Raw genomic sequence first — 15327 nt, forward strand, 5'->3', positions numbered from 1 at the left:
GCCGGGCCGGCGCCCTGCTCGCGCTGCCCTTGATGCGCCCGCAGTTCGGGCACACTTGCAGCCCAGCGCCGGCACACGTTACGTTTTAAATCCTTTCCGGACGCTTTAATCGTAGATCGGTAACTGGATCGCCATCTTTGGATGCCGCCTCGCTGACACAGCAATGGGTGTTAGCCAAACAGTGCAACAGACGCTTAGTGTTTATTGAATACAGGTGCTAAGTCTACAGGAAGGATGCACTTTGGGACATTTCATTTTAGATTTAGCATTACTTTTCAGCTAGTACACCATAATAACATCAGGCAGCAAAAGTTTATTGGTTGAATGGCAGCATTTTAGTCAGAAGCTGCTATAGTCGAAGTCTAGCCACTGCAGCTGACAGTTAAAAAGTAAACTCCTTCATCCGTGAACAAAGCAGGTTTTCATTATGGTTACCAATTTGTTGTTGACAGGTTATTCCGGTTGATCATTAGTGATTGGCTTCTCTTCCTTCTTGCATTTAATCCCAAAGAAACTGAAAAGTTTCATTAGCATTAGATCAACAATCTCCTCTTCTTCTGAAGCCTAAAAGAATTACAACAGAAATAAGTTACTAGGACACATGGACCAGAAACCTATACAGTCTCTGCTGAAACCAAAGTTACAAGAGAAAATCTATACTTGACATGCCTTCACTCTAGGCAGAGGGTGAATATCTGCCAAAGCAGAACATCACACAAATATTTTTATCAAGACAAAAGTCCCAGATAGCCCGTAGGTGAATATGTACATAATAGAAGAAATTTTGGCTCTGTCAAAATCTGCGGAAATCTTGCCACTGGAGCCTGGAGTTCGCTAGCTAACTGCCATACGACTAGTGGTATATACAACTAGCAGCCCCTCATTTCTAGATGCCATAAATGAGAAAGACTAAGCATATCGTATTTTCTATTGGTAATCTCTTTTGYTTTCTTCTCCCTTGACTTCATTTACAAAGTCAAGTATTCATTAAGGACTTTTGGACAGTACCGTAGTGCTAAGCTGGATTTCACACCATGCTATCAATAACTTGAATGGGTCAGATGCTTAGAGTGATGTTTTAAAAGGAGCTGTATAGTCCTCATGAAGACACTAGTAGTTTTGGCACTGATTTTGATGAAGCTAGGACACGAGCCCAAGTTTTTTCTTCTTCTTTGGCTGGATTTAGTATGTGAAYGTAATATAGACTACAGATAAGATTTGGTACTAACTCTGAACAGAGGCTCATCTGAATGGAAACGGGCAGTGTGAATCTGCAGAATCTGAAGTGTTCTTTATGTGTAAACGTTGACTTCTTAAGGGCAGGACAGAGTTTACATGCATTTCATCGGTTGGTGAAACACCTAAGTCATGAGTAAGCACTGCACAAGAAATGTTAAAGAACAGAAGAGCTTAGATGAACACACCTGATAATGCTTCTGCTCCTCACTGAAAGCAACCAGAATCACTGAAATGAACAAATTCAGCACCACAAATGTCATGAAAATGATGCAGGATCCAATTAAGAAGGACCCTAAAATTGGATTGTAGTCCAAGACCTGTAGTATTAATAAGGTAAGGCATCATATTTTGGTTATAGCAGAAGGGTATACATATAAGCAGTTTAACACTCAAAGAAGGAGTTTGTCATTTTGAAAATCCTTGTGGCTAATAAATTATTTTATATACATTTTTTTATATATTTACATACTCATATATTTTTCTCCTTTAGTCATTTTCATACTTTGATACAGTATAGTAAAAAGGATAAAATATTTTTATTTATATGATATATGAATATGGGCAATCTTTTTTTTAATGTTTGCATGTCAATATAATGGTGTGAAAGTTTCATGTGAAAGTTGGTAAGCCTGGAGATCTGTTTATTCACAGAACAAACAGCTTAAGCTCCATCATGCCTCAGCTACCAAAGTATAGATGAAATCTCTATATGCTTTTACTTAGTAGTATCTTTACAAAGAAACCCAGTCGTACTGTCACAGACACATACCAACTAAGGATTGTATAGAAATTCAAAAACCTCATTTTCATGTAAGCTATAACATAGGAATATATTTTCATGATTAGCAACATGAGTGGGATGTAGAAGTGAAAAACATACCCATACCCTTTTGGATCCATGGTATTTAAATAAAAAAAAAAATCCACCAGGGAGGACTTCACAGTCAGAGATGTCTGAAAACTAGTTTAATCCACAAAGATTTGTCTGAAGGATATTGTAACATTTGAAAGAACTTAATGAAAAGGTCAAGAATAATAAAAATAAATGTAACAAAGTTCCTCTGTTGTGGAAGGCCTTGCCTTTCTTGAGAAGCTGATGGGTCAATATTCAGAACGAATGCAGAGTGTCACTCACATTTCTGCCTATAGCTTTCTAAGGGAATTGCTTCATCCTTTCCAACAGTCTGTAAGCAACATACCTAGTTAAAATGCGAGCACCTCTCTCAATGAAAGGTTCATTGTGAGCATACTGATGTTCAGAATGGGACGTGAGATATATTTCATCTAATGTCCTTTTCTAGTCTTACTGAGAAAGGGTGTCTGCTTTAGGAGGCTCTAGAACTTGCAAAATTAGATTCTTGTCTAGCACTAATTGAAAGTCTTTCCATTTGCTAGTTCAAAGCATATCTGATGATTGGATATCTGAGATGCTAATGATACAAATAATAAATTTCTCAAAGTTAGAGATGTTACCTCCTCATAGTTGAAGATTCCTAGCTGAAGACTGACCATTGTCTCTGCTGAATCAAAAAGAGTTTTGTAGGAGTAGAGCTTCCAGCCAAATATCAGGTTTGTCTGCAGGGGAAAGGAGACATATCTTGCACCATAGTCAGAGTACCTGCTGCAAATGTAGCTAGTGACTATTATATTTGGAGAAAGCTCTCCTAGTTTATCATTGGAGTCATATGAAGTATTTTTGGGGTGCGTTTTTTTGGTATATAATCAGGGAAGACACCTGACAAGGTCATAGAAGATGTCTAGGCTAGAGATAAGAACTGGATTTGCACTTCCTGAATGTGCTTTAACTGTAAGACCTTTTTCTTTTATCTCTTGGATGTGTGAATGTCTTATGCCTGCTCGGCTTGCCACTAGATATGTAGAAGAACTGCAAAGGCATGACAAAATCATGAAAGTAATTTAGCCCACCTCCGAAGCAGCAGATTTATCTCTGCATAATTGACTAAATTCATCACAGTTACAAACACTTGCCTGTGAGTACATAGCCCACTCACCCTTTCAAATATGTAGCTTGCTTGTTTGCACTCAGCAACCAAGGAGTTATTTTCTTCATATATATCTTGTGGGCCTACATGTGTCTGTAATGTCAGGACACGGCTTCACAATAACCTACACTAATTTAAATGGGGGCTGCTGCAGTCTCACCTTTTCTTTCATCCCTGCGTACATATTCCTGCCTCCCTCTTTCACTACTCCAGCACTTGCATGACGTGACAGCAGGCTCGGCAATGGAACTGATCCACACAAAATCTTATCACTTATTTTACTTGTTAAGTTTGTGGYCACATTAGTGCCTAAAGCTGTTTAGTTGTGAGAGTGTCACTGATGGAGAAGGGAGAGATTAGGAACAGGAAGTCAGGCAGAAAGAGGCTGCAGCAGGTCCTGTTTGTCACAAAATTGCCCTTCACATTACAGGTTTGATCTTGTTTAGAGGGTTTCCGCTAAAGCTTTTCAGYGGTTTAGCAACTGAGATGTGCTGAATTTCCCACATCCCTCTGCCAGAAGATTTATACAAAACATTTCAGATAAATAGTAAACAGTTGCAGTCAAATAATTTCTTAATCTCATTAGAAGGAAAAAGAACAGTTTATTTACATAATAGTTACATAATTCCTATAATAGGTGGAAAAATAATTATTTCCCACTTAAAAAACAGCCAAACAGAAAATGGTACTTCATATGTTCTCCTTGATTTGAGCTTTATGCAGAAAATGAATTTCCCTATATTTTGCTCTTTTATCACAACTATTACATGTTCTAAATTTCAATTTGCAAAGAACAGACAAGTGGATATTTTAGCTTATCTTTCACTTACACTGAAGAATCAGACTTCAAGCAGTATATTGCAGCCATCAAGCTGCTAACCTAAGATTTATATAGACAGCTTTATTTAGTTTTATGTTTCAAACCCATATTACTTTCACCATTCAGGAACAAGTCATTCAATCTGCAAGTACCTGGATGTAGACTGCAAACAATAGAAACCACAGTGATACTCACGGCAATGGAATAGGCTAGGAACATGATTGCAATAACAGTGATGAATCCAGAGATATCACCCCAGGCCCTCCTTAGGGTTGAAGTGATCATGTTTAGTTTGGGGTTGAGCCTCAGTAGATGCCACAGTTTTACTGTGGAGAGAAGCACTAGGAAAGCAATCAGGTAGCCAAGAACTGCATCAGCTGTTGCTGTTTCATTAAAGCTTGCACAGCTGTTAGGAAAAAAGAAAAGATTTATTAAACAATGCACATAGAAGCCTTTGCACTGCATGAATGAGTATACTGGAAAAGCCARTCACTCTGGACTTGTTTTCAGTGTAGGGCTAACTTGAGCTCTTGCTTGAATGTTTCTTTCCATACTTCCTGCTGGGTGCAGACAAAAGGTCAGTAGCACATGGCAGGGTTTTATATCAGCATTAGCCAGAGCTGAGAGAGGGTCGAGGGTATAACCCAAATGCTGCTGATTTTCAGTTAGTCACAGGTTAAAGACAGCTAATTTTTTTATGGCAGAGATGACCACCAAAAGATTTAAAAAACTGTAATGCTAGTGTAGCATGTGACATATACATATATGATATATACATGCTACATGAGCAAGAACGTAGCCATCAGGTGAAAGGAAGTGATTATTCTCTCCTCTCATTCAGCACTTGTGAGGCTGCGTCTGGAATGCTGAGTGCAGTTTTGGGTCCCCCGGTGAAAGAGACACTGACAAAATGGAGTGAGGCCAGTGGAGGGCCACTGAGAGAGTTAGGGGGTTGGAGTACAGGACATATGAGAGGGGGATGAGGGAGCTAGGTTTGTTCAGCCTAGAGAAAAGAAAGCTAAGGAGGCATCTAATTGCTGTCCTCAACTACCTCGTGGGTAGTTATAGAGAGGATGGAATCAGACACTTCTTGCATCTGCACAGCAAAAGGACAAGGGGCAATAGTCACAAATTGCAGCAAGAGAAATTCCAACTGGATATGAAAAAACCATTTTTTTACCATGAGAGTAATTAAGTGCTGGAATGGGAGTCTGAGGAGGCTGTGGAACCTCCATCCTTGGAGATACTTAAAACTCAACAAACGAGGCCCTGAGCAACCTGATCTAGCACCAAAGCAAAGGATTGTAGCAGAGGCCCAGAAAGGTCCCTTCCTACCTAAATTATTCTGTGATTCCTTGATCTCTTTCCCATTTGACCATATTTTTTAAACAGACGTTATTGTTTTCCATTCTGTATAAAATAAGCCATTTTTGTCCTCTACCGAACGGTTATCTACAACAAAGGGTGAGGCAGATTATGTGCTATCAGGCTGCATGTCCTGTAGCAGAAAGGCTTGTTGATTCAGAAGAGGGTGATGCAGCTGGGGAACTAGCAGCTAGGCTGGGAGACTTGGTGCTCAAGTCTGCTGGATTTTGTTAGAGCAATATGTTTTGTTAGAGCAAAACAGAAAATCCTGTTGCTGACACACATGCAAGCCCTGAAATGCTTACACGCTTCATGAATATAGACATATGGGCTAGCGTTATCTAGCACAGACAAGCTGCTGTCTGGGAAAAGTGACCTGTTTCTGTGTTAGTAGCACTGACAAAGAACGGACTAGCTAGCATTAATACTTACTCCTCTTTGTGTTCCTGGTAGTAGCTGATGTCTCGGGTCCCTAGGATTGTCCGCTTCACAAACACTGACAGGGCACTCCAGCTAATCAATATAATGGCCAGCTCCAGGAGATTCCACTTGCTGTGGAAATATCTCCATCTCAGAGTCTTCATAAGTTTTCCCTGTGAAAACAGTTTCACTGTTCCAGTCTCCAGCTCCATATTATACAATACACCTCTAAAGATTAGGGCTGTCCCTTCTGCAGTAAAACAGACTACTGCACATCCATATAACTACATCTTGCACTGATTTATCATTTTCTTTCTCAAAAGAAGCATTCCTGCCAAATAAAATGTTGCCTTCCTATGTTTTAATAAAGATGTAGTGTCTGATTCAGATATTCCATTGGGGCAAGTCAGCAGCAGCACTACCGAAGTCAAGTACCAACCTGAAGTATTTGTAAATGAGATCAGAACCAGAAGCAATATGATACCTGGCACCAGAAGTTCCCATTGGATCTCACCTGTACTACCATGTAGTAGACAAGAAAGAAGAAATAAATTACTTCTGCTGCAATGACAAAGATGTGGAGACTGTTGGTGTATGGGTAAAGCCGGATACTTTGCAGCTCTGCACTTGTGAAGAAGGCCCCTAAAAAATAACAGTATTCACCTCAGTGCTCTAATAATTACATCTTTCCGTTTTCATTCAAACAATTTACTTCACCAGTAAGACCCCTATACTCACATTCACTTCAATGTGAGACTGAATCAGGCTATCAGACTAAGATTTATATTGACTATGTAAGTAGCCTTAGAAGAGTTCTTTCAAATTTTCCTCAAATAGGAATTTCAGACAGTCAATGGTTTCTGGAGTGCTAGTACTCTCTTTTATAATAGTAATCCCAGCAGAGCAGAGTTCGATTTGACCACAAATGCAAAAATGTGACAGTAGGATCTGGAGATGTAAATTTGAATCTCATTCTAAAAAGAAAATTAGCTTAGTTCTGTGGTCTGGTTTGGCCATTTTGCCATACTGCGACAGACCTGAGGGAGGCTACGGTTCAGATTAAAACTTTTTGTATGCTGTTCAAGCAAGAATCTAGTTTCATTATTCTCTTTGTTGTATCTATATGACATATTATAATGATTACATAGCCATATTTTGTAAGTTTCTAGAACAAAAAAGACAGATTCTGTTACTTGTGCTTTTTTTCTTAATACTGTATTGATTAGCTGAAATAATTAGGAACCAATTTTTCTTGTTCCTGTTGTGTACATTTTAGAGATTAAGTTTCAGTACTGTGCTTTCTTCAGCAGCAGATGACTACAGCATGAGCAAACATAAAATATGCCCTTATGGTCTGCATTACTGTGGCACTCCATAAGTATTATATCTACATCAACTTCTAAATGGTTTGTAATTTTTTTATTGATTCTGCCATTATTAGAGTTGTTAACAAACTTCTGTTTACTGAATCAAGAACTCGGTAAGCACTGACAGCATGTAAATATCCAACCTGTAGATGCATTGCTTGCTGTCTTCTGAAATGTGTAAGTTAAAAAAGGCTCTCACCTAAAGCATTTGTTTCGAACATCAGATTTACGATGCAGAAAAGATTCACATTGGCATTGTAGACTGTAAATTCAACGAACACTGCTCTTGTAAAGGTGTCTAGCCAGACGTTGCTGAAAAGGTACTGGAGAATTCTGCCAAAAAATGTATAGCCAGTCATCTAACCCATACAGGAGAGAAACAGTATTACACAGGGGATAGGAGTGTTTGGACATTATCACAGAGGAAAGGCAAACCAGACATTCCAGAGGACTTCTGGTCTGTGAAGTCTAAAGAAGAGAGAGGATATTTGCACTATCAGTGTAGGCGCTAAGTTTCTTTTTGCATCTTCTGGAGAATCAGATACTTGATATTGGCCAATGCTAAAATTGCAATATTTCAGGTAAGTGGCTCATTTACCTCATATAGGTTCCTGTACAGATCTCTCCAAAACCATGTAAATTACCTGTAAGTTTGGAATTCCAGCCCTCTGGGGTACTACTTCCTGCTCATTTACCTCTGGTCCCTTATCAGCCAAATTCTTTTTAAATCCTGGATTTCAAGACCTCATTTCCTGTTATTTCACTTTTCCTGCTACTATTCATATTAACACAGAGGAGATTACTTCCAGGAACATTTCTTTCATTCTCCTCCTTTAATGATGACTAGAAGGTGGATACAAAACTGCAAGGATCTGGGGAGTGTAAACACTAAAGAGGGAGAGAAAGAAGCTTCGGAGATCTTACTATGATCTGAAAACAGAAAGATTTAGGCTAAATTATTTTTTTACCACCTTTGACATCCCCTTTGAAAATTCATTACTTTAGACATTAAAAGCTAGACTAGATCCAGCACTGGAATAATACTGCATTGATAGGACTGATTTATTAGTTTTCCAGCATTATCTATCTCTGTATTTCTGTAAATCAGAAATCCACATATGTAAGTTAGTAAAACAGATTCTAACTTTGGACCCTGATTGTTTCCTAACATGGAGCAAGATGATAAGAACATAAATTACATTGAAGCCCCCACAATAATATCTACGGTAGCCAGGCATAATCCTCAGTAGCAAAACTGAGGATGCTATCCAAAATTAATCCTAAATAAGGTAGAGAAAAGAGTAGCATTCACACTACAGCAGATTCACTAATAATTTACTTTAGTACACATGGTACCTGGAGGCATTCTTAGGATCTGTTCCCAGATGAATCACATATCCTCCTCCCCTGTAGATGGCAAGTTTGCCCCAGATTGGGTGCCCTCTTAGTTTGGACTGACTCTGATACTGCCATGCCAAGCTCAAGTCAGAGGAGTTATCAAAGGCTGAAGTGTTCCAGTGTTCCCCATAATCTGCTGTATCTTCTGTTTGTAAGGTATATGGGGCATGGCATTCCCAAATCACACGCTGGAGTTTGGGAGCAATGGGGCAGGTGTCTCCTTTCACTCTTACTTGGCGAATTCGGGCACTACCCACCAACTTGGAATTGCCATCTGTAATGAATCCTAAACAGGAGATGGAAAAAGAGCAGCACTGGCAGTATGACAAAACTACTACTAATATTTTTCATATCATTCATTGTTTTGATATAGCTTCTGTTAAAAAAATCCACAACACTGTAAGCAAAATCCTCATGAAAATTAAGCCCTTGTCCCTGTTTGAACTGAGTTCTTAGATAACATCCATAGATCCATCTGCAGTGTTCAGTATCATTATCAGTCTGTATTTTATAGAGAAGGAAACTGAGACCTGCAGGAGAAAATTTACCTGCTTAGAGTCACACAGCAGAGCAGCTGTGTGCAGCCTGTGTTCACTTGGCCACAGTCAGCTAGTGCCTACTCTGCTAATGCATTTTAATATTTGCTCTTAAATGTGAGCTGGAAAGTGGGCTGTACTTAGTACTGGATATGGCTAGATAGAAACATGGCGATGTTATGAAATTTGCCTGCACTGTGACCTTAGCCCTGACACAAACAGAGCTCTCCTGAGGAGAAGCTTTATAGTGCCATCTACCTACCATTCTTTTTTTAACACAAAAAGAAGCTCATGTAAGGTAGGAGGCATATATCCGAATACCTGTAATGAGTAACATAAAATGTAAAAAATATAAAATTACAATGCCAAACTTGTGGATTATATTAAAGATAATCAAAATATCAGGCCACATTAAACTTGGGGTCAGGCTGGTGGAATCATATGAAAGGTTAATTTGGTTATTATGTTTCAGTGCACAATATATTGCAGCCATTGAACTATGCACATAATGGTTAGGCAGTGTAGAAGTATACATCGATTTTTGTTGTCTACTAGGATTCATAAATCCACACTAGCCTTATACACTCATAATCCCCTCCTCCAATCCAATATGCACGTGCAAGTTGGAGATAAGTATAAAAGATAATGTTTCAGATTCTGGCAAGCTGAGGTTAAACAATTTGATATGAACACAGTCTCTGCACCTTTATATGATCCGTAAAGATTTTTGACTAAGGTAGTTTTTGCCCATGTGAAAAAATCCTGGTAACTATAGACGTCCTGGAATCCATCTGTAAAGCTGTTCTCAATGTGCTTGTTTAAGTAGTAGGAATTGGGATCTCTCTGCCCATAGGCAACYAATAGCAGCATCCATAAAAATCCCAGATAGGCTGGAAAAGACAAGAAGAGGAAGCACATGTGAGCTCAGAATTAGTACTGCTGTAAGTACTGCTGTCACCACTTACTAGGTTAAAGAGACACTTGTAAGACACTAACCACTGCTAATGAATTTACACAAGCTACCTCAAAGTGCTGAAATTTAAGCATATCACATTTGGAATATGAGTAGTGATCAAGAAAATAAGTGGGAAGGCTGGCTAACACCAACAGCAACAAAGGCTCTAAATGGAACTAGTAGCCTGACTTTGTTTCAAGTGAAGTTGAAGTATTTTTTTCCATTGCTTTTAGAGTAAGCAAGACTGAAGTATAAGTCATTATCTGTAGACAATTTTTACTTTTAGAAAGATGCCCTCCAATTGCTGTTTTGATTCCAACTTCTTTTAAGCACTGACCTCCTCCTTTTGCCCTTTGTAATTTTTCTTTAGCCTCTCACATTTTTGTAGTCCGTTTCCTTACCATAAAATCCAGCCTTAGCTACACTTTTTTTTTTATCTCCAGCTAACGTTTCCACTCCCCTTCAGCTTGAACTGCACTGAGCAGCTCACCTGTACACCGTAATGGCTAGCAGAAAGCAAAAGATACACCATTTCTTTTTTACCCAGGAGAACAATATTTTCACTGGTGTAAAAATATTGATATGAATAAAACAAGAAGATAATCTATTGATGGGTAATACCCAGGATTTCTCTGATGAGGGCAAATGCTTTTTGCTCCTTCATGCAGCTGATTTTCATTTTCTCAACATCTGTTGCAGGAGGTGGCTGGTAAATGTTGCTTCTGCTGTCCCGTCGGGCTCCGAAGAGAGGATTTGAATCACCTGTGAATGAGAGCAGGAAACCTAGAATCATTCAATAGATCCTCTGTGTCTGGCTTTTCATTTATTTTGACATGGTAAGGAAACATTAATACTTTCTGTTACGAAGAGAGGGGACATGACTTAAGCTATCAGTAGAGTAAGGTAACGATGGTGAGGGAGCTCACAAACACAGTATGGCAGGTTCAGGCTGTAACCCTGTAGCCTGGGTGTCCCTTTCTTCCTGTTGCCCAGCCTACGCTGAGCATCTCAAAATATGATATACTCGGAGCTTGTGACTGATCAGGAATAAAACTGTTGAACAGCACTCTTTACTGTTGCCTAGGACTCCTGTTTGCCACTGTAAACTTTTTTTAGACATGATTGTGATTGCAGTACCCACTATTTGATTAACGGGAGTAGTAGTACAAATAATTGTGATAGTTGAGTGGCTGTAGAAAACTACGTAAATTGGAAAACTGAGAACTTTCATATCATAAGACTTAAAGGAGGTGGGAAATTTCCTTGTAACAGAAGTTGAGTTTTAGACATGCTTGTTAGATAAATATCTACCATATTGGGTGAGAGTGCAACATTTTGCACTGCACTACATGTTTATTTTCACCAAGTTGTGAAATATCCTGTGAAAACCGAGATGTCTACTTAAACAGGTCTCCCTGTAAATCTGCTTTTCCTTATGTCTGATATGAGAGCTGAAATATTTAAGGATGACTTCTGCATATTTATAGCACTAATTCATTAATTTTGATTTTAATGTTTTCAGACAGTTTGCTGCATTTTATTATATTCTTCCCTAGATGTTCCTCAAATTTTGGCAGACTGAAACATGGTTGCTGAACTACCAGAAGACTTTCACAATTCCTGATGTCATATGAATCAATATAGGAAAATGATTCTTCTTTCCTGACTTGGGCAAGCCAGTGATGGGGGAAGGAAGAAGTCAGATATCAGTATCCTGGGAGCAGGTAGGTCCTCCAATAACAAGGGCAATCTCACAACAGGACTGGGTAAAAGTGTGCATGTATACATATTTGCAGAGGTAAAAAAATACAGAAAAAGATAAACAAGGAGGTATTGTTCTTTTGATCCAGAACTTTTTCTCCTTTATCTTTTTGATCTTGTGGTCTTTTTCATTAAGTATTCTGCAAAATTTATCCTACCTGGACATACAATGGTCATTGTCCTCTTCATTGCTATTCTAGGAATATTTCCCAACCCTTACTGATTCTTCTGATGTAAAGCTGCAGGGACATCTTTACTCATATTCCTCTCTGACTGGCACAAAATTAATTATTTAGCTTTGTCCCCACTTCCACCCTGACCTTGGGAATGCTAATGGGTGGGCATGTAGTCACAGCACCTGTGCATTCCAGAGATTTCTGCTATCTTCAGGTAAGTTTCAGGTATATAAAGATAGGTTAACTCAGGAATTCACTAGCTATGGATCAYATATTTGTGCATAAAACACTCCAAAATATCAGAGAACACTTCACTATCTTTAATTGTTTCTAACTTGTACACACCTGGGGCAGATAAAGACCCATCAATGGCTGTGTTTTCTTCATCCTCCTGCTCCACCTTCTTCAGAACCAGAGCAAAAAAAGCAGCAAATCCCAGCACCTGGAAAGAATTAGCTATAGACTCACTGCATGCCTGTTTCACATAAAGAAGCTCAGACTCTGACCAGGATCCCTTTGTATCCAGGCACTCTAGACCAGGCAGAAGAACTGTGCTTTGACTGTGTTGCACTCATGCAGCTGAAGCACATGAACAAGAGAACAGCGTGCAGGCCCAGGGTCCAACTTACTAAACTCCTTTTGCCATTTGAAACATCTTTCCTGGTCAGAAACCTCATCACCTATCAAACTCTGGCAAAAGAAGGGGAGATGAAACTAAAGGAATTAATGCAAGCAAAAGACAGAACAACACTGTAATCTAGCTGCTAGCTCTTGTTTTAAGGGCAAAGATTTCTTGTTTTACAAGTCCTGTGGTTCTTTAAAACACACAAAACTTTTCCTGAAGTGATGGTAGAGTGAGTTCTTATTAGCCAGTAGTTGTACTTTTGAGGATCTCACCTTTAAGGGCTGTGTGATGAAAAGACTTTCAAAGAAGGAGATGGCCATGGAGATCAGCCACTTGATGGAGTTCTCCTTGCCATAATGCAGCCCGTAGAGCATAGTAAAGAACCCAGATACGCCACTGGTGGCTGCAACAAGGAACCAAGCAATGAACACAAACCACCAGGGCAGCCCTTTGGAAGAAGAGCCTTTCTTGCCATCACCAGAGAAGCTTGGAGTAAGGGACCACCTTGAGAGTCAACCAGAAGAGAAAAAAATTTAGTTCTGCAGTGGAATAGAAGCCAATGAACAAAATCACAATCTTCAAGTGTGGTAGGCAACATAGGCAACATATTACGATTTAAATTCTCAACCAAAATATTTTTAATTATTTTAACTAATGCAATTACACAGGATATATGGATAGCAAAAGGTACAGAGAGCAAAAATTTGGGGAAGTCTGCAGACACCAGCTAAAATGAAAACAAATATGATGGGTGTAATTCATCCTCAGTTCATGCATAATTGAACTTCCAGTAGAAATGTTGACAAAAAAATAAACACGAGTGCATTTTAGCTGCTGGATACGTCCCTTGTGATCACCATAAAGACCAGAGAGATAATTACTGGTGGTGTTTTCAATATTTCCAACTTAATGATCATATTTTTCTGAGATATTTTTGTCTGCTCATTAATTTTTCTTTATCCATATGTTTTTAGAGCCCTCCTGAGACTTTGGATCTCAGTGATTATCTTCAGTGTTTTGCTATAATGTGGCAATGTACTGTAACATTCAGTTTTGGAGGCAAAAATGACAAAGAGTGATGATCTGTCTTTATTGCTTTTGTGTGCGGTACACAATGCATTGAATTTTCTTTGTTGCTCCTACTATAGTATAATAATAAGACATGCTTCTACAGCTATAATAATGCTTACCTAGCAAGTATTAAGCAGCAATTACTTTGGGCTCCATCGTCCTGGCCAGTTTTGAGTTCATGACCTGAATTTACTTTTACTGAAAATGGGATGAGAACTAGGTTACCTCTCACTGATGGATGCTGATGAGCAGATCTGGCTCTCCAGGAGGTTCTTCATGTGCTGAACCTGCCGAACAGCTTGTGTATAACTCTGAGGCATCTGAAACTTATGGGGCCCCAGTAGTTCCAGCTCCATCTCTACGTGCTGGAGCTGCATGTACAAGCAGCGGTTGTAGTCATTGTATTTCAGCCGCTCACACATTCCCTTCTCTGAAGTTGGGCTTCTTGTTTTTTCTGCAAGTAAAGAAAAAAAATATCAGCATAGCTATCCATAGATTAAAATACTATTCAGTACAAAAGGTAACAGAATTGGAGCCCAAGATTATCGATGTGACAATGCACAGTAACATTTGAAGGGACATGTAAATGCAACTTCAGTAATGGAGCTTTAATGCTCTTCTGCAGGGATAGGCTGGACATACCAGGAGGGAATTTGGTAAGACAGAGGTCTTAAAACCTTAATAGAAAAGTCAGATGAGATTAAGTGCTACTTTGTTTATAGTCTACCYGTGCAATTTGTAGCTTGGTACACTCACTGGAAAAGCCAAATGCAAGTCTTAATGAAATCAGTGGAATTCTTCACTCATCTATTATTGTTTAATTGAAAATAAATCAATGCCTAAGTTAAGAATCGGACTGAAAGGATCAGCAACACAGGATTAGCAAGAAAAAAGCAGAGGACAAAATGATATGAAGCAACTCATATTTGAGAGTCTTGATGCTATTAGATACTGATCCTTCTCCCAAGCCAGGCTGGTAGCTAACATTTCATTCTACAGCATAGGAAATAGACATTTCACAGTGTCATCATTTAATTGCCTTTAAGATAGAATATAAGAAGAGCTTGGGTCATCGCATCCAGTGGTCTTCATCATTTTCACTACACAGATTTCAGCAGGACTGTCACATTGTCTTACTTACCTTGTATATCCACAGCACCTATTGTGACAATTATAGGGTCATCCTTCTTTTTACTCTCATCATAAAACTCGTGCCCAGCTCTGTTCTGCTGGCAGATGATGTCCTCAACCAGTGCCAAAAGAGTGTTGATGTTAGTTGATTTTCCAAGGTCTGATACTGAGGTGAGTGAYGGAGTCTTCAGGGCTTTAAACAGTGAATTGGCAATTCTCCTTATGTCCTAGAAAAGATGGCAGCAACATGGCAGTGACTCTGCCTGCAGTGTGTAAACCTGATGTGATGGGAAGACATCACTGGTTGGGAGTGCACAGGTTGCTAAAATCTCCAGAATGGAGATAGCACATCCTGTAAGGCTGGATGTGACAGGCTGATTTCAATGAGTTCAGCAGGACAGCTTTCAGGATTCAAAAATGCGGTTTACCTGACTGAGGACCTAAGCTGAGGAAGACGGGG

General features: G+C 39.2%; 1 protein-coding gene across 1 annotated transcript in view; it reads right to left on the reverse strand.

Moving 5' to 3' along the window:
- Positions 1 to 399: 399 nt before the first annotated feature.
- Positions 400 to 15327, reverse strand: part of PKD1L2 (polycystin 1 like 2) — a 43317-nt gene continuing 28389 nt past the window's right edge. The window contains 14 exon segments of the mRNA XM_026059855.1: positions 400 to 564; positions 1425 to 1556; positions 2713 to 2814; positions 4258 to 4468; positions 5860 to 6020; positions 6362 to 6489; positions 7414 to 7547; positions 8571 to 8898; positions 9853 to 10038; positions 10725 to 10865; positions 12386 to 12482; positions 12938 to 13169; positions 13962 to 14190; positions 14878 to 15094. Coding sequence (XP_025915640.1) covers positions 400 to 564; positions 1425 to 1556; positions 2713 to 2814; positions 4258 to 4468; positions 5860 to 6020; positions 6362 to 6489; positions 7414 to 7547; positions 8571 to 8898; positions 9853 to 10038; positions 10725 to 10865; positions 12386 to 12482; positions 12938 to 13169; positions 13962 to 14190; positions 14878 to 15094 — 2463 coding nt within the window.

The sequence above is a fragment of the Apteryx rowi genome, unplaced genomic scaffold (assembly GCF_003343035.1).
Source record: "Apteryx rowi isolate R43461 unplaced genomic scaffold, aptRow1 scaffold_1, whole genome shotgun sequence".
Taxonomy (NCBI): domain Eukaryota; kingdom Metazoa; phylum Chordata; class Aves; order Apterygiformes; family Apterygidae; genus Apteryx; species Apteryx rowi.